The 24,078-nt window shown below is 35.1% G+C and overlaps 3 protein-coding genes across 5 annotated transcripts; 1 reads left to right on the forward strand and 2 right to left on the reverse strand.

Annotated features, from left to right (window-relative positions):
- Nucleotides 1-5,566: 5,566 nt before the first annotated feature.
- AT-HF (HIS HF) lies at nt 5,567-9,338 on the forward strand. Its single transcript, XM_078999715.1, has 19 exons — nt 5,567-5,848; nt 5,944-6,026; nt 6,147-6,241; nt 6,312-6,415; nt 6,501-6,670; nt 6,743-6,857; nt 6,942-6,997; nt 7,066-7,104; nt 7,182-7,280; nt 7,437-7,499; nt 7,659-7,721; nt 7,803-7,885; nt 7,958-8,066; nt 8,140-8,193; nt 8,293-8,380; nt 8,454-8,491; nt 8,600-8,705; nt 8,783-8,949; nt 9,034-9,338. Exons 1-19 carry the CDS (start codon nt 5,689-5,691, stop codon nt 9,091-9,093), a joined length of 1,752 nt encoding a protein of 583 aa, XP_078855841.1. The 5' UTR covers nt 5,567-5,688; the 3' UTR covers nt 9,094-9,338.
- An 8,831-nt stretch (nt 9,339-18,169) lies between these two features.
- Nucleotides 18,170-22,285, reverse strand: LOC145051885 (uncharacterized). 3 transcript variants are annotated; one of them, XM_078999717.1, is made up of 2 exons: nt 21,595-22,285; nt 18,170-18,811 (listed from the first exon to the last, which is right to left on the reverse strand). In XM_078999717.1, the coding sequence occupies exon 2, from the start codon at nt 18,720-18,722 to the stop codon at nt 18,291-18,293; it is 432 nt and encodes a 143-aa protein (XP_078855843.1). In that variant the 5' UTR covers nt 18,723-18,811; nt 21,595-22,285; the 3' UTR covers nt 18,170-18,290. The 3 variants fall into 3 exon arrangements, with proteins under 3 accessions (XP_078855843.1, XP_078855842.1, XP_078855844.1); XM_078999716.1 differs by having other exon boundaries at nt 21,555-22,285; XM_078999718.1 differs by lacking the exon at nt 21,595-22,285 and adding an exon at nt 18,996-19,133.
- Nucleotides 22,286-22,727: 442 nt separating this feature from the next.
- On the reverse strand, nt 22,728-23,210 carry LOC145049308 (uncharacterized). The gene has a single exon (XM_078997734.1). The coding sequence runs from the start codon at nt 23,208-23,210 to the stop codon at nt 22,728-22,730; it is 483 nt and encodes a 160-aa protein (XP_078853860.1).
- Between the last annotated feature and the right edge of the window lie 868 nt (nt 23,211-24,078).

Genomic DNA, 24,078 nt, shown 5'->3' on the forward strand with positions numbered 1-24,078 from the left:
GTCACTGACAGTCGAGGGCTTTTGACCTTTCAGGGTCAGATTTGGGTGCCGTTTGAGGGTGGGGCACGCACCATTCTGATGGAAGAGGCGCATAGGTCGCGGTTCTCGATCCATCCCGGGGCCACTGAGATGTACTTGGACCTGAAGAGATAATATTAGTGGCCCTGTATGAAGAGGGATGTCACATGGTTTGTAGAGAGGTGCCTAACCTGTCGCAGAGTCAAGGCTGAGCATCAACGTCCGCATGGCAAATTGCAGCCATTAGAGATTCCCGAGTGGAAGTGGGAACAAATTTCCATGGATTTTATCACCAAATTGTCGAGGACTGCGAGAGGCGTCGATGTAATTTGGGTGATCGTTGATCGGTTGACGAAGAGCGCTCACTTCTTTGCTATCAGTGAGAGCTCTTCTGCTGAGAGGCTGGCGGAGTTGTACGTAAGGGAGGTGGTATCGCGACATGGAGTTCCAGTGTCAATTGTTTCAGATCGAGATCTGCATTTCACTTCCAGATTTTGGAAGAAATTCCATGAGGAGTTGGGTACGAGGCTGCATTTTAGTACCACATACCACCCACAGACGGACGGTCAGAGTGAGCGGACGATTCAGACACTCGAGGATATGCTTCGGGCATGTGTGTTGGACTTCGGGGGAAGTTGGGATACGTATCTGCATTTGGCTGAGTTTTCATATAACAACAATCATCATTCGAGCATTGGTATGCCTCCCTTTTGAGTTATTATATGGGAGGAGGTGTCGGACCCCTATTTGTTGGGGAGAATTCGGGCAGCGTGTGATGTGCAGCACAAAGATAGTGCTTCAGATGACTGAGCAGATTCAGCAGGTCAGGCAGAGATTGCTGACAACTCAGAGTCGTCAGAAGAGCTACGCGGATAGGCGTCGCTCGGAGCTCGAGTTTCAAGTTGGTGACTTCGTACTCCTGAAGGTATCTCCTTTGAAAGGAGTGATCCGATTCAGGAAGAGGGGCAAGTTAGGGCCCCGATATATGGTCCATTCAGGGTAACCGCAAGAGTAGGTAGGGTAGCATGTCGGTTGGATCTACCTGCGGAGTTAGGTCAGATTCATGACACCTTTCACGTATCGTAGTTGAGGAAGTGTGTGGCCGATGAGTCAGCAGTGGTACCATTAGAGGATATCCAGGTGGATGCGAGCATGAGCTACGTTGAGAGACTGGTTACAATTATGGATCGGGAGATCAAGGTTCTGAGGAACAAGGAAGTGCCCCTGGTGCAGGTTCGGTGGCAACATCGGAGAGGGTCCGAGCTGACTTGGAAGCCGGAGCGAGAGATGCGTGAGCAGCATCCAGAGTTGTTTGCGGAGAGAGACTTCGAGGGCGAAGTCTGATTCTAGTGGGGGAGAATTGTAACATCCAGATTTCTAGGTATATTATTTTATTCATTTAATTAGAGTTTGGGGAGGAACTCGGCGAGTTGATGCTTAGACTCGCTGAGTAGGACCGCGGGTTCTTATCCGGATTGAAGACCGGACTCGACGAGTCGACTCGTGGACTCGGCGAGTCCATGCTGTTAAGTGAAACCCTAATTTTTCGGGTTTGGTATCTATTTAAAGGCTCTTATAGCCTTCAGTTGCGGCTACCAGACCCCAGAGAGAAACCCTAAGAGAGCTAGAGCGTTTGTGAGGAAGGAGAGACCATTTTTTAATCCTTGTGTTGGTGTTTTTGCAAGAAGAAGGTGACCATGGCAAGAGGGAGCTGAAGAGGGTGCTATTCTGTAGATTTCAGAACCAGGGACTTCATATTTGAGGTATAGATTTGATCCTTCTTCAGTTTTGGTGTTAACCTTTGGAGTTAGGGTTTTCTAGACCCTTTAGAGGCTTGATTGGATGAGCATTTGGTCCCTTCTCGTATTGAGGCTTTGGATCTGGATCCAAAGAGGTCCAGAGACCTTAACCCTTTGATCTTTATGATTGATATTAGGAGTCATGAGCTTAGGATGTCATATTTGAGGTTATTTCTCCAAATAGAGCCTTTGGGCCTTTGCATGAGCATTAAGATCTGAACTTTACGTAATTATCGTGCTTGGGAAGGTCAGATCTATGGATTAGAGGAACAAATCTAACCTCAGGAGGTCATTTGAGTTTGGGCATGGCATGAACTCGCCGAGTCCAAGATCAGACTTGACGAGTAGGATTAGGTTCCCCGAGAATCACTCAGTTGGTGACTCGCTGAGTTGGGGAAATGACTCAGTGAGTCAGAGGGGATTTAGAGGACTTGAGTTCATGACTGAACTCGCCGAGTCAAGATCCGGACTCGACGATTTGGGACGGGTTGTCCCGCGATTCACGATCAGTGATGATTTGAAGAGTGGAGGGTTGACTCAGTGAGTCAAGTGAGGACCAAGAGTGTGAAGGACACGCATGGACTCGCCGAGTCACATTTGTGCACTCGACGAGTCTGGTCAAGGTTTGACCGTTGACTTTTGTTGACTCTTAGGGATTGGTCAACAATTGGACTTGTGGACCGTTTGAAGGGTAAAATGGTCTTTTAGCCTTCTTAGAGGACATATGAGGATCTAGTCTAACCGGAGATCCATTATTGATTGAGATGATTGTTTATGTGTTTAGGCAGAGGCTAGATTAGTGTTTGCGCGAGCGAGAGATTACCGAGACATCTGGGGTGAGTCTTCTCACTATACTTTATCTTGAGTGGTAACCAGAGTTATGTGACATAATATCTTGTATGCTATTTATGTGATGTGTTGTACTGCATTATTTCTATGTGATTTATGTTGTGTGTATTCCAGAGTTAGGACCAGAAGGTCCACGGAGTTAGAACCAGAGGGTCCACAGAGTTAGGGCCAGAGGGCCCACAGAGTTATAGCCTCGAGTGGCTAATATGTGTTATATGTGGTATTTTGGGGAACTCACTAAGCAATCATGCTTACAGTGTTATGTGTTATGTATTTCTGGTACTAGTGACGATCACGGGAAGGCGCCGACATGATTCGTACACACACACAGAGTTTTATATGTTTTGATCTTGGGATACGTTTTATGAATTGAGATGTGATACATTGAGATTTTTATAATAATTATGAATGGAAACGTGTTTTGAAAATGTGAAAAATTGTTTAAATTTTTACGGCGTTACACTTTTAATTTTATATAGCATAAGGGTGTATTTTAAACTTTTAATATACTTGATGATTTAATCTATTATAAATTATACTCTTAATTTAATTAAACTTAAACCATATGATTATAGATTTATAATACTCTTTTAATTAAACATTTAACTAACTACTAATAAAGTCATTAAGAGTTAATTGAACTATTCAAAAACATCAAGATGCTAAATCAAATAAAAACTATTTAATTAATTTTAAGTTATTAACCCATGAGTTATATTTTTTGAAAACTTTTCAAATTACTTGGGTTTCTATGAATTCAATATTTCTTAATTGAGACTTTTCAACTTTTAAAACTTAAGGGCAAGTTTGGTAATTCTTGAAAAACTTTTGAACTTCATAACTTAAGGAGTTAATTTGTTTTATGAAGATGAGACTTTTCAAGTTCCATAACTTATGAAACTCTTCAAAAACATTAAGATCAATTTCACTAATATTTATTTGTAACTCCTTAAAAAAACCTTTTGAGTTCTAAATTTGATGACAAAATTTGTAACTCCTTAAAACATTTAGATCAAATTATAAACTTAATAAAATAACCATTTTATCTTTTACCAATTTGATCATAATACAACTTTTGTAGTAAGATAATTTCAAATCAAATTACACTAATAATTAGTTTATCATATAATCTATTAATTATCTTAAAATTTGACAATTTATCTTTTTTAGTTTTGGATGATGAAAATCATTACCTTATTACAAAAGCAATTTTTAATAGTCAAAACAGTTTGTGGTAATGATTATAATCCAAAACTTGGCCAAAAAACAGAAAAAATCGTCCACTGAATAGTCACCACGTCATGGTAACTTTGACCACGTGGTGATCATGCAGATTCCAAAAAAACAATTTTTCTTGCTTTGAACAATTAACCAATGCATCAATATAATAGAAAACACCCATGACTTTGATACTACTGTTGAGTTTTTGTCTACTATAACACTCCTATGGTGCACATACAACTCTAATAGCTTTGGATCTAAGTTTTCTCTAGTTATGCATGCAACAAAAATTTCCAAAGCTTGAAGCCTACAATTAGCATACAATTTGACATATAAATCATAAAAGTATGTTAGAATATTACCTCTTTGTTGTAGCTTGTAGGAATTGGTCTTTCACGAGCCTAGCACCTCAAGTGTGATGCCTCAAATGTCTTATAACAAACCAAGAACAAGAGGAGGAACTTGAGAGAGAAGTTGGAGACTTAAACTCGGTTATGATTCTCTAAGAACACACATCGAACGATTATGGCTTTAGAGGAATACATATATAGTGTAGAATTCCAAAAGTTATAAGCAAACCCTAATTCTTATCTTAGGCTTATGATCCATAACTTATATGGACTAATACTTCATGGACATTCATATAAGCTTAGCCCATTACAAATTAACCATGGATCATTAGCCCAAACTATATGTCTCACTGATTTACATAATCATTCCTCGTTAATTTAATTAGTCTCTTTTTATTTGTAAATAAATTCCAAATCAATTCTTGATCAATACTAATTAAATAATATGATTTCTCAATAAATATATTATACTTATAATATATTAATAAATCACAAATAACCTCTTTCTCAAATATCCATCCTATCAAATTGTTCCAGAGTGTTACAACCCAAATGGACCATGTTGTATCGGGTCAAATACATATCAATTATAGTTATGTGCTTAGACAGATAGTCCAACATGGCGAACATTGGTTGTTGATGGTGGTCAGTTCTTTCCTTTCTACTCTCTTCCTTGGTGGTGGTCGAATTAGTGATGGTGGTGCTGTCCCTCGGAAAAAAGCAATGGTGATGAACAATTGAACACAATGATAAGTGGTTGGAGGTGGCTGTCGGACCTATTTTTCGGGGAGGTTTTGGGTGGTTGTCTTTGGGGGTTTTATGTTAGGAATGAGGGGAGTCATTTGGTGTGGATCTTGTCTACAAAGGTTGACGGAAGTGAACTCCGGTGAGATGACACACAACGACAACGATGGTTGTTTCTTATTTTCAGAGAGAGAGAGAGAGAGAGAGAGAGAGAGAGAGAGAGAGAGAGGTCCCACATTTTTTATTAAGAAAACTTTAAATTAAATAGAAAAAACATAAAAATATTATCAAAAGGGTATTTTAGTCTTTTCACTTTAGTGAAGGACCAAAATCACAAGCAAACTACTTCAAAAGTACCATCAATTCAAAAAAACTATGGCTTATACTAAAACTACAAAAAAATAATACATACATAAGGATATTTTTGTAGTTTTGTAGATACATTACTAATTTACTATTATATAAATTTTAACAACAATTTTTAGCCCAAAAGTGGTCATCGTGTTGTATTTAACGGAAACCCTACACTACAATACTACATGCTCACATTGGATTAACATCCCGGGTACAGAAAATCTTGGCCCATAAATTTGAAAGGGCCGCCAGTGTTGTGCTCGGTTTTAGGTAGGTTCCTGACTTGATTTGAATTGAAGGCTTGAAGCAGGGGCTGAGAAGCTGAGTAACAACCGTGCATTGGAAGGGGAAAAATGGAGGCGGCGACGTTCGGTTCTTCGCAGTTCACCAACATTTCTGGTTCAATGGTTTCACGGAGGAGGTTGCTGCTTAAATTGCATAGAAATAGCATCACTTTCAAATCTCCACCGAAATTCTCTGTCCGCGCTTCCGCTGTTGGAGGCGACGATTCTGGTTCTCTATACGCTCTCTCCATTTTAGTAGTCTTCCGTCAACTTCTGCACATATCGATTCTATTTTTAATACTATTTGTTAACTTGCATGTGCAGCCGTGACTCTCCTTGATTATGGTGCCGGTAATGTTCAAAGTATTAGAAATGCAATCCGGTATCTCGGTCTCGATATCAAAGATGTAAGTTCTTCTGAGCTTCTTTCGGTCTATTTTCTACAACGGAATTTCCGATTCATATGGTGAATATGAAATTTGGGTGTATAACAACAACGCCATATATTGTGATACATTATTGTCCAGGTTGAAACACCGGAGGACATTCTGAATGCAAAGCGCCTTATTGTTCCTGGTGTTGGAGCATTTGCTGCAATGATGGACGTCTTAAACAACAACGGGTAACTTTTACATCATATTTACAATGTTTTTTCATCCATTAACAAACAAAATCCTTTTTGATTGTTTTAGGATGGCTGAAGCACTCTGCACTTACATAGAGAATGATCGCCCATTTTTAGGGATTTGTCTTGGTCTGCAGCTACTCTTTGAGTCAAGTGAAGAAAACGGGCCAGGTGAGTAGTTGGTTGCAACTCTGTTCTATTAATTGACTGAATATTTGTCTTGAATCAATGATTTATTATTGTTTGGTGTTTTCAGTGAGAGGTCTTGGTTTGATTCCTGGGGTGGTTGGACGTTTTGATCCTTTGAATGGTTGTAGAGTGCCTCATATTGGCTGGAATGCTTTACAAATAAAAAAAGATTCAGTTATTTTAGATGATATTGCAAACCGCCATGTATATTTTGTTCATTCTTATCGTGCTGTACCGGTATGTTTCCTTGTCTTTTTTTTTTTCACCAAATACCAATTATACCCCTGACCCTGGTTTTATACACAACAGTCTGAAGAAAATAAAGATTGGGTTTCATCGACCTGCAACTATGGAATTGACTTCATATCATCTGTTAGGAGGGGAAATGTGCATGCAGTTCAATTTCACCCGGAAAAAAGTGGAGGTAAGTTCCATATAAATTGTTTTATTTCTAGGGTGGTTTTTACTTTGTATGACGTTTGTTTTTAATCATTAAAAAAATTATCAGATGTTGGTCTTTCGATATTACGGAAGTTCTTGTTACCAAATTCTTCTGTTGCTAAGGTAACCTTTGAGCTTTTGAATAATTGAATTTGATATATATGTATATATAACAATTAATGTGAAGACAGAAGCCATTGGAAAGGAAGGCTACAAAGCTTGCAAAGAGGGTGAGTTGTGGAATTGTAATGCTTTTGTTGTTATAATAAATGTTGATCATATTTGAAGTAATTGTAATATGTTTCAGGTAATTGCTTGTCTTGATGTGAGAACAAATGATAATGGTGATCTTGTTGTGACTAAAGGAGATCAGTATGATGTGAGAGAGCAGACAAAAGATAATGAGGTAATTTGATGATGATATTATATAATAATATAAGAATCATAGATAAGTAGAGATGGAAACAGCATTAACAAAATAATATTTATGAAAGATGGGTTGAAGATATATTATGTTTTTGTAAGCAGAATAATTTAGAGTGGTATTTGTTATGTTGTATAGGTGAGAAACTTGGGTAAGCCAGTTGAACTTGCTGGACAATATTACCAAGACGGGGCTGATGAGGTACTTACTGTCTCTTTCTTACATATTTACATATTACATATTGGGCTCTGTTTTGGATTGGATAGAATGGAATGACCCATTCCATTACTGAGTTTTGATTATTTGTGGATTCTAAGAGATAGTAACATTAACACACACACACACACACACACGTTGCAGGTTAGCTTTTTAAATATTACTGGTTTTCGTGATTTCCCTCTTGGAGATTTGCCAATGTTGCAGGTATGTGTTTTGACTTTTGACTTACATACAAAGAGATTAACCTTATCATAACAAATATATTTATTTGATTGTAATTCATAGATATTGAAACACACATCGGAGAATGTTTTTGTACCACTTACAGTTGGTGGTGGTATCAGAGATTTCACTGATGGAAATGGAAGGTACTGTTAACTGTGCTTATATAAATATGAGGTTAATAATTAATTTAATAACTGTTTATTCCCATAATATAGGTACTATTCTAGTTTGGAGGTGGCTTCAGAATATTTCAGATCTGGTGCAGATAAGATATCTATCGGGAGTGATGCTGTTTATGCTGCAGAAGAGTATCTAAAAACAGGAGTAGGCAACTAACTTTCATCCTTTATATTTTATTTTACATAATTCATGTGCTTGTGTTTTTTGACTTTTGTAGGTAAAAACGGGAAAGAGCAGCTTAGAACAGATTTCCAGAGTCTATGGGAATCAGGTAGGTGATACACCAATTAAAAAAAAGAGTCTATATACAAAGAAAAGAAAGACATGTAAATATGTGATATGATGTTTTGTTTATTTGTAAATTGTAAAGGCGGTGGTTGTAAGCATTGATCCACGTAGACAGTATTTGACAAGTGAAGATGAGGTTGGATTCAAGGCTGTTAAACTAGAAAATTTGGGTGAGTAACAGTAAATTATACAGTATATTTTATGTTTAATAAATTTGAATATATAAATATTTGGTTTTGTTAGGCCCAAATGGGGAAGAGTATGCCTGGTATCAGTGCACTGTAAGTCTTGTTACCTTTAACTGCATGCACCAAATAGTAATACTTGTTCATTTTTACCAAAAAAAATAAATAAATATATATATATTATTTTTATTTATTAATTAACAGGTGAATGGTGGACGAGAGGGTCGTCCAATTGGAGCATACGAGCTTGCCAAAGCTGTTGAAGAATTGGGAGCTGGTGAAATTCTGCTCAACTGTATCGACTGTGATGGTAACTACTCAATATTATTTATTTATTTATTTTTTGAAAAACTGAATGTTTGAGTTTCTTTATTAAAAAAATTTCAGGTCAGGGAAAAGGATTTGATATCGATCTGATAAAACTAATCTCGGATGCTGTGAGCATTCCAGTGATTGCAAGTAGTGGTGCAGGAACTGCTCAGCATTTCTCAGAGGTCTTTGAAAAGACAAATGCTTCTGCAGCTCTTGCTGCAGGCATTTTTCATAGGAAAGAGGTATTGCACTAGTCTTTTACAGAAAAATATATATATATATATATTATATTATATTAATATTTTTCATTTGTTATTTGTTTGTAGGTACCGATTGAGTCGGTAAAAGAGCACTTGTTAAAGCAAGGGATTGAAGTTAGGATGTAGCCGAGCCATGTGTCAACTAACACCTGGTCAACAATAAGAAGATTTTATGTCAAACTTTCCAATTCAGTATGGATCCTTTAGTGTACCATAAAAATATTGGAACTTAGTTTCTTTGCCGACCAATAATTTCTTGATTAGGTTTTTTTATCATCTTTTTGTATGATGTTTTTGTAACTTTTGTTGTAACCTTGTTCATTGTTCCTGTACTTTTGTGATATTGTTTGAAAATGTGATTGTTAAAATAATCTTGATAGCTTCCAAAGATTTATCAAAACTATGTGAACATTTAAAGGGAATTTGAGGTAACTTCTTACATATAGATCCAGCTGCTAAAAAGTAACTTCTAATAGACGTAGGCTTTTTTTAACTGTATCGAGCTTGAATTGAGATTTTAGGCTTCTTTTTAAGTATTAATTGCAATGAGCACATGAAGTAACATCACAAAATAACTTCTTTTTAGTATTTCTTTATCCATCACTTATTTTTAAGAATTAATAAACTACTGGTTTCATCACAAAATAACTACTTTTTAGTATTTCTTTATCCATCACTTATTTTTTAGAATTAACCAACCACTGGTTTCATCCAAACTCTATATAATGGTTACGATTTCAGAGGCCCATGTCAAATCGTCATAATCTGGAATTACTTGGGGGTATATTGTAGAATGTAAAATACTAGTAATATTTTTGGTGTGTTAATATTTGAACCTTGAACCTACTTAGAACACTAGAAATATCTTTGACGTGTCAATGTTTGAATTCTTAACCTATTCTGAAAAATTAACCACCAACTGGGACAAATAGTATTTCATTGTATTTATTGGGTATTGAACCCATTACATGGCATATCACATAGGGTAAATTGCATAACATTAGGAGGGTGTTTGGGAGTGTTTTTTATACTTAAAAGTGTTTTTTTTAGAAAAGTCTTTATTGGCTTGTAGCTTTTTTCTAAAAGCAGTTTTAAAAATGTGTTTGGATTAGCTTTTAAGAGGGTAAAAACTAAAAAATAATAAGCCTTAAAAAGCCACAATTCTGTTTCTTTTCAAAAACTGTTTTTTTCTTCTTTACCAAAAAGCCCTTTTAAAAACATTTTTCATTTACCCAAACATATTTTCAGCTTATTTGCTTATTAGATAAGCAAATAAACTAATAAGCCTTTTTTATAAGCAATCCCAAACACCATCTAGAATTTGTATTGAAATGCCAAATTTAAACCATAATCCTCTTGTGTCGATTTTGTACCTTCATGACTAAACTCTCATATTTGTTTTATTTTAACCACAAGGATCTTTTTCTTGAGGAGTGAACAAAAAAAATGGTGCCTCACGTAATAATCACATTTTATGAAATTATCATCATATCACCATAATCTTCGAAAAGACCATTTTAAAAAATAATTTCTGACATAAAGGTGCTTTGAAAATCAAATTTTTTGAATTCTGATATAAATATGTTGGAACCCAACCATATGATTTTCTGATGTGAAATTATTTCGAAAACAATTTTATTATAATGTTTGAATCCGTGCCACCTAGAGTAACAAAAATTTATTCCTAACCAAAAGTAATTTTGAAATTTGATTTTTCTATTAATTTTGAACCTCGTTATTATTTAAGAAGTAGATTTTTTGTGAAAAGGTGGTTTGAAAATTTGTATTGAAATGCCAAATTTAAACCATAATCCTCTTGTGTCGATTTTGTACCTTCATGACTAAACTCTCATATTTGTTTTATTTTAACCACAAGGATCTTTTTCTTGAGGAGTGAACAAAAAAAATGGTGCCTTACGTAATAATCACATTTTATGAAATTATCATCATATCACCATAATCTTCGAAAAGACCATTTTAAAAAATAATTTCTGACATAAAGGTGCTTTGAAAATCAAATTTTTTGAATTCTGATATAAATATGTTGGAACCCAACCATATGATTTTCTGATGTGAAATTATTTCGAAAACAATTTTATTATAATGTTTGAATCCGGCCACCTAAAGTAACAAAAATTTATTCCTAACCTAAAGTAATTTTGAAATTTGATTTTTCTATTAATTTTGAACCTCGTTATTATTTAAGAAGTAGATTTTTTGTGAAAAGGTGGTTTGAAAATTTGTATTGAAATGCCAAATTTAAACCATAATCCTCTTGTGTCGATTTTGTACCTTCATGACTAAACTCTCATATTTGTTTTATTTTAACCACAAGGATCTTTTTCTTGAGGAGTGAACAAAAAAAATGGTGCCTCACCTAATAATCACATTTTATGAAATTATCATCATATCACCATAATCTTCGAAAAGACCATTTTAAAAAATAATTTCTGACATAAAGGTGCTTTGAAAATCAAATTTTTTGAATTCTGATATAAATATGTTGGAACCCAACCATATGATTTTCTGATGTGAAATTATTTCGAAAACAATTTTATTATAATGTTTGAATCCGTGCCACCTAGAGTAACAAAAATTTATTCCTAACCAAAAGTAATTTTGAAATTTGATTTTTCTATTAATTTTGAACCTCGTTATTATTTAAGAAGTAGATTTTTTGTGAAAAGGTGGTTTGAAAATTTATAAAATTTTCAAAATATCTCTCCATTTAGTCCATTTAATTTTACATCTTCGGTCTATTTAAGGGTATATTTATGTGATTCAATACATTATTAGTGTACAACTGTATGTAACATAAGAGCCTTCTTAATGAGATGTGTTGGGGCTACAAATAAACACCATTCAAATTCATCAGCAAAGAGATTATCAAAACAAGAAAATCCTCCTCCTAGAAGAGATCTATGAATCTGTAGTAGGCCAATGACACACAACATGTGGTCCCCAATGCTTGAATAATGATCTATAATGCCAGATTCTTAAACTACATAAACAAGTTTAAATGATTAAGTTGTGAGAGATCAAGCTTTTTGACTTAATTCTTAGTAGTAAAATATGGTTGGGTTTAGTCAGATAGTAGGGATATAACAGCAATAACAACGATTTAGGAAATTTATATCCACTTCTTGGTTCGATGGCAATTTAAACAAAAATGTGTTGGAGACTAAATTTTTACGTAGATTGTCATCGTCTAAGAAGTAGTTATATATTCATAGATCTTTAGAAAAATGTTGTTACGAAATCACAATAAGAAACAATTTATATTCCTTTCGATTTGTGATATGCACACATTAGTTACATTAATAATTTAAGATGCTTTCTAGGAGTTCTTATTTATAATATTCCATTTATGAGTTATTATTTTTTTCAAACAAAGTCAAGTAATGGAAATACAACCATCATAAAATCCTATTTTACATAATAAAACACTTTTATTTATAACCAAATTTCTTCTATAACATATTTCTTAGATAATGGATTATTAGGCGCCAAAAAAACTAGAAATGAAATTATATCTCTTATTCGGCAACCTCTTTAGTAAAAGATTACTTCCCAACATTAGAGGTGACAAAAACTAACACGACATGTTAATCAACACGAATCCGACATGAAATTAACGGGTTTTAGTAAAAGTTTTCAACCCATTTTATTAAATGATTAAGGTTTGGATAAGACTTAATTTATATGCAAGTTTTTTTTTGTTTTTTTTGTTGATAAATAAGAAAGATCCAAATCTAAAACGAGATATAAAAGAAAAAGTACTTTGGTTGAGTCACATTGTAAAGTCTTGATCGGCCACTCCTCCTCATGATCTCTCCCTACGCTTTCCAACTCCTACCTTTTCCAGTTACGTAGTGTTTTAACCCAAAATGATACGACACATTTACAAGGTCTATAGCCTTACTGTTTGAGTGTCAAACCAACAATAAAAGAATAAAATAATAACAATTTAGAACAAGTCACTCTTACAATATACTAAGAGATAGTATAGAATAAACAGGGTTGAACCACTGAGATACGAGACTTATTGTTTAACCATATTGTCACACAACTCAATATCATTTGTTAAAACGGAGGAGTTTTGTTGGCATCAAGTTTAACTTCATCAAACGATAAATTAAAGATTACAATTCATAATTTAAAAGACATTTCTGATTCTAATTTCTATTCAAGTACTATGTTGTAAGGTGTAATATGACAATAATTCATGTTCAGTCTAGATTGGTAATCAAGATATTAATAAGCTCTAATATCCAAATTGACAAAAATATTTTACTCAAAACATCTATTCAAATACTATGTTGTAAGGTGTAATATGACAATAATTCATGTTCAGTCTAGATTGGTAATCAAGATATTAATAAGCTCTAATATCCAAATTGACAAAAATATTTTACTCAAAACATGATCCTTAAGTAAAACTTCATCAAGTTGATTTGATACAAATATGCTCTTGGTTTAAATCTTACTAATGACTTTAAATCCATGCAATTAATACCAACAATGTTCAATATTCCTCATATGATTGGGAATGTAAAAACATATATTCTTTGATTTCACTCACTTTGATTCATTTGAAACCAATTAAGTGATTGTCACCAACATCAAATAGCAAAACATTTACGAATTTCATAATTTGACTAACAAGAATGATATGAAACCTAATTTCATTTATCAAGTGAAAAGAGTGCAAATCAAATATATAATGAAAACCAAATCAAAGATTACTAACTAACAAGAATAATAGAAACATAGAGTCTAGTATGTAAGATAATAGGGATAAAATAGCTTTGGAAATTCTGAGAATTGTGATTTCACTATCAAATCAAAGTATTGGGTGGTACTCCCTAATCTTTGATTGGATAAGACTCAGAAGAGAAAAGAACAGAGAATGAGTATATGAATTTTCGTAAGTACCAGAAAAAACTGACCAAAATCGGTTAAATACCTTCTTTGTCTGAAAACTGTCATAAAACAGTTTGGCAACAGTCAACAAACTGTCATAAATCCGGGTTTTCTATAAGAATTAATACCAGCCAGGGGCTCTGACCCTTGGACCCCGCCAGGGGCTGCCGCCCCTTGGACCCCGCTCCCAGGGGCGCTGCCCCCGGACCCCCGTTCGTTCAGGGGCTTCGCCCCTAAATGACAGTCTACTTTTAATCTTGAATAAACTTAAACAAGTGTGCACTCCACACCTTCCTTACTTGTTTAATATTTATCAAGATCACTTTTTCTCAACAAAAGTAATCCCATTACACTTAAATTACATTAGTGAAACAAATCACCAACATAGTACATATCACAATCTAAACAACATGTAATTAAGGATCTATAACCGGAAATGATGAGAAAAGTTAGCCACACATGACTAACTTAGAACACAAATTCAACAAGATTTGATCTTAAAACAAACTTACAAAATCAAAGAAAAAGTGTTTCCAAAGTGCTAAATGATGATATGATCTCTCAAAATTGCCCCTTCAAAGTACTTGGTCGAAGTCCCCTAAAAAATGACAATAAATCTCCTTTTAATCGTAAGTTGCAAATCTAAGATAACTACCAGATCATGTTACACAACCCATGTAATGACATACCTTACATTACATGTAACAACCCGTGTAAAAAATTATTCAATTTAACCTGATCAATGACATGACTCATTTACAACTCCTACCTTTTCCACGTAACAACAACAGTACCAAAGCGTGGTTCGTTCTTTAACCCGATCAATGTCCATTTTTTGATTTTCCAAACTATTCAATTTAGCTCCAAAAATTTCGAAACTTTAATGAGAGCTCCCTCGAACATCCTAAGCATGCTCCAATCTTCAAATCGTCTTGAAACATTCACAAAACCGTGAAAAGTAGATAGATCCTCGATTTGTCCCGAAAATGCAAAATACTTGTAAAATTACACTAAAATACAATGCAATGCTATAAATAAACATGAAATGAATATGTAAAATGGTGCAATTCATGCACCTAAAACTTACCCTCTAACTCGACATAAAAATAAACGAGTTGATACACCACGATATGTTATTAAACAACGGGTTATAGTTAAGTTCTCTCAACACGTTTAATGTTTAAACTCGACATGAACCCGACACAACACAACACGTAATAAAGGGTTGTTGTGAAACAAAAAACTAGTAATGAATTTCTATCTCTTTTTTGAGTATCCACGTGAAAGTTTATCGATATTTTCACTTAGAAGATTGTCAAAACAAGAGATAGAAAAACATTAATGTTTTTATATCTCCCTAGGGATCCTATCTACATCCTTCTAGATCCTACTTTTACTAGATCCTTCATATGGGACGTTTTATTACCAAAAAAAAATAGTTCCCACACAATATTGGCGATGAATCTTGGCAACAAAATCCACCAAGGCCTTTAACTCCAGTTATAGGCGACATTCCCTGAGCCTAAAATACACCATATCATATACATGAGTGTTTGATTCGTTGGCTCCATTTTTCATGTTTTTGTAATATCTTAGAGCACACACACATGGATTTTTTGTCCCAACCACCCCCCCCCCCCCACCCCAAAAAAAAAAAAATTAAGATTAGTTAAAAAGTCATAAGAGAATTCGAAAATAGTCTATGATTTTCGAAGAAAGAATAATGTCCATCTTTTTGCAAAAAGATTTCGAAGAAGGAACTTCATCAAATTAAAGACTTGTATAATGATTTTCGAAAATGTTTTAAAGCATTTTTTCATAGATTTTCAAAGGGAAATTTTCGAAGCTATGAACAATATTGTGAAAAGGATATCACCTTAAATAGAGGACTTTGAAAAAGCTATCTTTGGAAATCATCACTTCGAAAACATTACGAAAGCAGTAGAGTATAAATTTGAAGATCCAGATTTTCAAACATCGCGGTAATTTTCTTATACTTTTGAAAAGAGTGGGTAATATATGAGATGTTTATTTTTGTGGTTATTTATGATATATTTTTTCTTACTTAATCATTAAAGGTTTTTCTTAAAAGGCCATAATATTTTCTATGACAATGGTAGTTTTTTAGTGTACAAAAATCAATTTACGTGTCTTTCGGAGGGTATGAGTGAAGTAACAACGTAAAAGACGTTGCGACATGCACAGGAAAGGCGTGAATACTGACCCATTTTGTGCGATAACCCTCCCATGTGGCATCTATTTCCCCATCATCTCTTATGTGCACATATATACCTATTTTCAATGTGAATCTTTAAACACTTAAGGTAATCATTTTCACTTGATATACTTTAGGTGAATAGGGTAATCCATTTTAAGGTGAATAAAATGGATCTATTTTCAAGATAAATTCATATAAATAAATCCATTTCGTATATCATGATACTATTTAAATTTAATGCTTTATATTTTTTAGTTATTTAATCAAAATTGAGTCTGTGAAATGAAGGAAAGAAAATATATAACCATTTGCATATAATTCAGGAAAAGTTTAGAAAAAGGAATAAAAGAAAGAGAAATAGTTAACTTTAAAAAGCTATATATCGACTTTAAGGATATTTTTGCTCTCACTCCTGGTTTGCACAATAATATTCTGTTTTGGAAAGACATGTGGTGCAGTAATATTCCACTTCATCTCAAATTCCCTCATCTGTTAGCGCTAGTAACAGTTAAAAACTGTTGATTGGAGGATAGATTTTCTAGTAACGGGTTTTCATGGATGTGGAGACATGAACCAACCGGTAGTATTGAACTGAATGAATTGTTGGAGCTATATTTGGACATTGGTAACATGACCATTAAGAAAAATTCCAAATATGGTTTCAGATTCATTCTCAACCCCACGGGTGAATATATTGTGAAAACAATGAGAAATCTATTGGAATTAAAATTGATTCCGTTCAAAGGGCCGACAATTTGATGGTCCAAGTTAATCCCTTTGAAAGCAAGTGGATTCATATGGAGAGCTGTGCTGGGAAGAATTCCGGTGGCATATACTTTGGCAACTAGGGGAATTAACATCCCCCATAATTTTTGTCCTATGTATAATAAGGTGACAAAACTGTGGATCATATAGGTGTTACATGTGAGTATTCTAGGGAGATACAATATTGGATACTTAAATGGTGCGGAATTGAAGAGATTGGGTTCACCAATGTGAGAGAATTCATAGATTACGCGGCTATCTGGGGAAATTGTCCTAGGAAGAAATTAATACTAAACATGATGTTTCATGTCTCATCTGGAATTTATGGCAAACCAGGAATGATAAGATCTTCAAGGGAATTGGAGTGCATCCGACGAAAATTGCAGACAATATTCTCTCTCTCTCTCTCTCTCTCTCTCTTATGTTTTGTGCAAGCACAGAGGTGGACTTGGTTGTGAGAATTGGATCGAGTGGAGTATATTGCCTTTCACTCGTCTCTCATCTTAATCATGTTTATTTTTTTTCCCTTGTTCTGTTTTTCTCGTTCCCTTGCTCTGTTTTTGTTTGTATTGTTGATTTTTCGGTTGTTGTAGCTTCTTGCTACGTGTCTTCTTTAATGATATTTGTCTTTTCTAAAAAAAAACATGGAGCTAATAGGACAAATGTGAACCAAGGAAAACATATCATCCATCCTACTAAATTATTGCAAAAAAAAAAAAAAGAACAACGTTCAAAAAGTATTTTTACTGTTAACTTTTTGTTAACTCAAATGTTTCATGGTTAAGTATTAAAACAAATTATTTTGCAAGTTAAACCGAACAAATTTCAACTGAATTTATTTTTGTTAGGGATTCTAAGTTTTACATAGTGTTTAAAACAAATAAAAGCCTCAATGATAATGAGAAAGATATTCTTGTGATGCTTAAACCACCAAAAAAGTTATTAACCTACACTCGTTTGATGGTTTGAGTGTTTGCCTATTTGGGACTTTGGGGCGTTGAGCAAAATAATCGTTGGAGTCGGACCGATTTGGAACCAAATACGCAATTTGACTTGGTTTCCGGTTACTTTATATCTATAAATTCGGTTCTTTATTTTTCGGTTCCGCATCTAGTTGATCTAGTTCTAGAACTGAGCTCCTCTTATTTCTATCACTGATCAGTAACTTTTAGGCTATATAAATTTTATATTTTTAGTACCAATTTTTCGTAAATAAATAAAAATGGTAATTGGATGGCTGCATTGCATGCATCAAATTCTACCAAAATAAATTATAATATGAAAACTGCATCGATCTGCATCACTGAAGCATGCATGGAAAAATTCTTATTTATCACAAATTTAGCTCCTTAATTAAGCTGATAACATCCATTAAAACACAAAATCCCTATGCTTGCAAAACACGCCGGACACATGCTTACGGCTGCCCATCCATACCTCCTCCACCAACACCACCGCTGCCAATCCCACCTAGACCACCACCACCAATACCGGCGCCAATCCCCGCACCAATTCCTGCGTTACCCAAACCGGTGTTACCTGTTCCAATTCCACCACCAAGTCCAATGCTCCGGCCAAGCCCACCACCACCAAACCCTTGATCTCCGCCTATACCACCACTGCTACCAGCTACACCTCCACTTCCGAAACCCTGACCACCATTCGACCCACCACCTCCAAACACTCCACCGCCACCAAATCCTTGACCAAGACCCCTGGATCCGCCGCCGGGGCCACCAAGTCCGCCTCCCGGAATTCCAACACCAGGTCCGAAACTACCACCGATTCCACCGGCGACACCCGTATTCATCCCAGGAATTGCTCCTCCTAGAAGGCCACCACGACCCATGTTGGCTCCAGCTCCGATACCAAAGCTTCCAGATAAAGCATTTTCTTCCACCTCCGTTGCTGGAATCAACGCTAGCTTCCTGGTCGAGACTGCGGAAAGAAGAGCACCGGTGATCAAAAAATAGAGAACTTTAGCTGAAAAAGATGACATTTTTGCACGCAATGTTTTTGGGGAAGAAAAACGATGCTTTTATAGAGGTTTTAATTCGTGTTGCATGCATGAACATTAAAGAGAAAATTACACGGATGGTCCCTGTGGTTTGTCGTTACTTACATGTTTGGTCCCTAAAAAGATTTTTTTTAACTCGGATCACCCCCAAAACTTTAATTTGTTATCTGCCCAGTCCCTCTGTTAACTTTTCTGTTTGTTTTCATAGTGGGGGCATTTTTGTCCTTTCACCATTGCAAGGCCTTTAAAACCATCCCTTCATTTTTTTTCCAGTTTCTTCTTTTCATTTGTTTCCTTCGTCTTCTTCTCCTGGTGTATGCGATCCAAACAATCTAGACAAGATGGTGAGGAAAGACAAGAAAATAAATTTTCTGAGTTGCCTTAAAAGCTAAAACCATGATGTACATGTTGGAACCAAAGAAGCCTTATGTTTTTTTTTTCTTTGAGATCAATATAATAATAAAAGAACGTGAAGTTTAACTTTACCCTCGATTCCTCAAATTCTCCATATTCTTCCCCCTTTTCTCTGTATTATCCTCCACCACAATTTTGGAAGGGGTAGATCACTCCCTTCTTCCTTCCTTCTATTATATCTCCCACTTCAATTATTTGGAACTGTAAATCGATTATTGATTAAGAGTTGAACGGAAAACCTAAAGTTTTGATCTTTGCAGATACTCAGGTTCGTTTTTATGGCCATTTTTCTATTTTACTTTTCATAAATGCTCATCTGATTGTTAATGGAAGTGGGTTTTGCTTTTCTTGTGTTTTTGGTTGGTTTTTAGATTATGGTTCTTTGGTAAATGTTTTAATAGAAAAGAAGTGAGTCTATTTTCTTCTTATCTTGTTGTAGACTTTGATTTTTATGTGCAAGATGTTGATTTCATCACATCTATTTCGAAATCTAGTTACCATTGAAAACTTACTCTTCTATTTGAGGTTAATTTCTAATTTGAGTTTGTATAATAACATAAAGCTCGATCTCAAATATAGTGATTTAGGTGTGCAAATAATTTCTACAGTTTTTTATTGGCCAATTTTTTCCATTAGTAATAGCTTCTCCAATTTGTAACTGGATCGCATGGAGAAGAAGGCGAAGGGAATAAGTGAGAAAGCATAATTGAGAAAAAGAATGAAGGGGGTGGGTTTTAGAGGCCTTACAATGGTGAAAGGACAAAAATACCCCTGCTGTGGGGGTTACTAACACCTAAACAAACGGAAAAGTTAACAGAGGGACTAGGTGGGTAACAAATTAAAGTTTCAGAGATGGTCCGAGTTAAAAAATCTTTCTAGGGACCAAGCGTGCAAGTAAGCACAAACCATAGGGACCATCCGTGTAATTTTCTCAACATTAAATGTTGATGCATAAAAGATGTCGTTGTCACAAAATTTAATTAACACTGATCAACGAACTAAAATTAGTACTCAAATAGATCGTAAAAATATTACATTATTAATTATTGGCATGATTTAAAATCCCAACTACCTTTTGTCTTGGAAATAGAAACTTAAATTATGAATTTCAAAGTTTACTAACTTTCACAACGTTGGCTTAATTTCTTGAACTGTTAATGACATCAACACTTGGTGGAAAAATACAAAAAAATTTCCAACGAACACAAATCAAATCGTCATAAATACTAAAATTAGTACTCGAATAATAGATAGTTTATTTTCATATTTCATATATTAATAATATATATAACTTTTTTTTATATAAAAAATCATTGAAAAACCGTCGACCGTTTTTTACATGATCCCAGAATTAGAAATTTCATAAGCAACAAAACTAAAACATAAATGGATATATGAAATTAAAGTTTATTTATTTTGGTGAGGTAAAAAGTTTAATAGAAAGAAACGACAAAAGTGAGGTACAAAATCTTTTTGCATGGCAGTCTTCAGTTTGACCTTCCTGCTTCCATGCATCATCAACAGTGTCTGTGTGTTCATGAATGGTGAGTTTTTGAGGCCAATTAAATGAAACCCAAAACCAGTACTTGTTTTAAAGTTTACAGAGTAAATTACAGTTTTAGTCCCTACGTTTAGCACAAATTTGTAGCTTTGATCCTAATTTTGAAAATTTGACATGGATGATCATATGGTTGACATAAGTTGCATTTTGGTCCCAACAGAGTAGAGCCGTTAATTTTTTTTTTAACCGGCGAGATTTTATTAACCAAGTTGAGCAAGGAGCCAAGCTGGAAAGAAAACTTAAAACAAAAACAGAATACAAAAAAGAAACGAAAGAAAAAAGACTCCAAATGACCAATACAATTCTATATTTTACTCATGAAGTTTAGCCATTCGAACTCCACCGAGATCACCGAATCTACCTTTAACATTTCAATAAGATGTGAGACTATAATCCTCGATGTTTATCTGGTTCAAGAAGTTACAGGGTATCAAGCAGATTGCAGCACCGATGAGTCCAATTGCAGATTCCCATTTTACCCCTATGTTTTATCCACCCATAAACCATAGACAAGAGTTTTCAACTGTCTACACGTATGCTAGCTATTAGACAGAGACAACTCATGAAGTTCATAGACTTCCAAGTTCTTTTTGCTTATTTTACTTTGTGATCAGATTTCAACTTTTTATTTTTGTTTATTTTACTTTGTTAGATAAAATGAGAGAAACAGAGAAGTGAAAGCGCCATACCTTTGAGCATATGAAAGAGAGATATGAGAGGAGTGCCTACCCCGGTGATGAATTCGTAGCACTCCGACAGGAAGAACAAAGGAAACAACGATGTTGTCTGGTCCGGCGTGTCACTTAGGAGAGAAAGATAGAGAACAAGAAAGCGACTAAAAGGAGATGACCAAACCCCGGTGATGGAGAGGGTGACTTTAGGGTTTCTTATTTTAAATCTTGAAGTCGCGATTTAAAAATCAATCTTTTGGTATTTTCATAGAATTTGTTTTTTAATTTCCGATTTCTCAGTTGATAATGTTTATAATAATATGATGTTAGTTAGGACTTTTTTAGTTAAATTGGCTGATAACAAAAATATGGAAGGGCCGATGAGTCTGATTCTTTTAAAATTAACTTGCATAATTATGGATAATACAAGTAGTTGATATTCAGAAGATAAAAACTTAGGGGGCCATGACCCCCCTAGCCCCTTCTAAGTTCCGCCCCTGAATGTCAATTTTAGATCAATATATTCCCTAATCAGGTCCACTCAGAATTTACCATCGGGGGATAATGTAAAACGTCAGGAGTCCCGTTCCCTGGAAAGTTCAGTCGAGTCGATAATCAAGTGAATTCGGGAGAGCTCGTCAGCCTCGAACAAAGTTGAAGGCTTTCTTTTCCAGGCTGCATTGAAATCTTCATTGCAATTCCTTTCCGCTATATAGGTAGATTTGCATTTCTCCAAAATGAATAGGTGTGGGAATCGATCGAAGAGTGTTGAACTTCCAAACCATACATCCGTCCAAAAGCAAGTGTGTTCTCCATTACCTACATTCACAGAAAACATATTACTTGGAGCAATCCCAAGTGACTCTATATCACCCATTACCTTAACAATGTTACCCCAAACCATGTTTAAAGACTTTTTAGATAACGATGACAATGGCTTCCTATAGATGTTATGTATTCCCATAATGATAGTTTTCCATATTGAGTTCAGGGGACCTTTTAGCCTCTAGATCCATTTCATTAGAAGTGCATAATTTAGGGCACGTAAAGATCCCACACCAAGGCTTCTATTTTCTTTTTTGGCTTGTATTTTCTTCCAAGCTACCCAGTGGATTTTACTTTTTCCCTCATTTCCACCCAACAAGAATCTCCTTTGTGGTTTCTCCAATGTCAATCACTTCGATAGGTGCTTTAAATATGGAAAAGAAATAAAGTGGAAGGCTTCCCTTTACCAACTTCACAAGGGTGAGACGCATGCGGATAGAAAGAGTATTTGCATTTCCAAGAAGAAAACCTAACTTGAATATGATCAATAATAGGTTTCCAATTTTTAATGAGGTTCATATTGGCTCCTACCGGGACCCCCAAGTAGGTGAAAGGAAAAGCACATGCGTCACATTCAAGTAGACTAGCGCTAGATGTTAGTTCACGATCGGATACACCAATTCCAAACACCTTTGACTTAAAGAATTTTACTTTTAAACCAGAAGAAGCATGGAAACAACGAAGAACTCTAGCCAAGTTTTTAAGATTTCCTATCGTACATTCACCAAAAAACATCGCATCATCGGCGTAGAAGAGGTGAGAAAGGCTAGTATTACTCTTTGGGATGTTAATTCCATGGAATAGACCTTTACCGCAAGCATCCTTCATGGCAATATTTAGACCTTCCATTGCTATTATAAAAAGGAATGGGGAGAGTGGGCCTCCTTAACAGACCCCTTTAGTGATGGGTAATTCCTTTGTAGGAGCACCATTTAACAACAGTGAGGCACGGGTAGAAGCAAAACACCCTAAGATCCAACTTATCCATTTAATTCCAAACCCCATTTGAGACACGACTGAGTCCAGATATCCCCAAGCCAGTAAACTGTCAGGTATTTTTGTCAAGTACAAGTAAAATGACAATTTACATCTGTTTTCTCTCCCATGGTAGTTGTAAGGATGGTGAATTCATTTCAAAAATTTAAAAGTATGGCTATAAAACTTCAGATTTGTGCCAATCACAGTAAGATACTGAAACTAAAATTTACTCTATATAATCCTTTGATCTTTGCTAATATATGTATAATTGGTAAAATACCATATAGTATATACTATAAAATTGCGGACGCATAACCTGCACCACATTAAATAAATTTAGAACAAATTATTGAAATCGTCCTTGTGGTTTGAGTAAATTTGTGTTGGGTCCCTAACGTTTTTGGCACTCGGACAGTCCCGAACATATTATTTTATTGTGTTTTTCGTCCTTTGCATATTACCCTTTGTATTTTCTCTTTCAGTTTTTTTATTTATTAATTAAAAAAATCAATTAATATACATGGGTCCCACCGTTACTCCTAACCCTACACAACAATCTCGCATTTCCTCATATCTGATAGAGAAAGTAAACTTAGCCCCCCCCCCCCCCCCCCCCCCCCCCCCCGCGGCCACCGGAGATACCAAATCACGACCATCAATATCACCGAATCATGTCGGAACCACCAGATTGCCAGCGACAGAACCCACTAAAAACCCTTGGACATCCATCTGCTTCATA

Source organism: Lactuca serriola, chromosome 5 (genome assembly GCF_051521515.1).
Source record: "Lactuca serriola cultivar US96UC23 chromosome 5, Lser_US96UC23_V15, whole genome shotgun sequence".
Classification (NCBI taxonomy): Eukaryota; Viridiplantae; Streptophyta; class Magnoliopsida; order Asterales; family Asteraceae; genus Lactuca; species Lactuca serriola.

Bases quoted from the DNA above. Each gene is read 5' to 3' on its own strand.
- AT-HF (XM_078999715.1), top strand. From the start codon at position 5,689: ATGGAGGCGGCGACGTTCGGTTCTTCGCAGTTCACCAACATTTCTGGT. The intron at 6,858-6,941 runs GTAAGTTCCATA...AAAAATTATCAG, and splicing joins TCACCCGGAAAAAAGTGGAG to ATGTTGGTCTTTCGATATTA. The intron at 8,067-8,139 runs GTAGGCAACTAA...TGACTTTTGTAG, and splicing joins AAGAGTATCTAAAAACAGGA to GTAAAAACGGGAAAGAGCAG.
- LOC145049308 (XM_078997734.1), bottom strand. From the start codon at position 23,210: ATGGAAGGTCTAAATATTGCCATGAAGGATGCTTGCGGTAAAGGTCTA.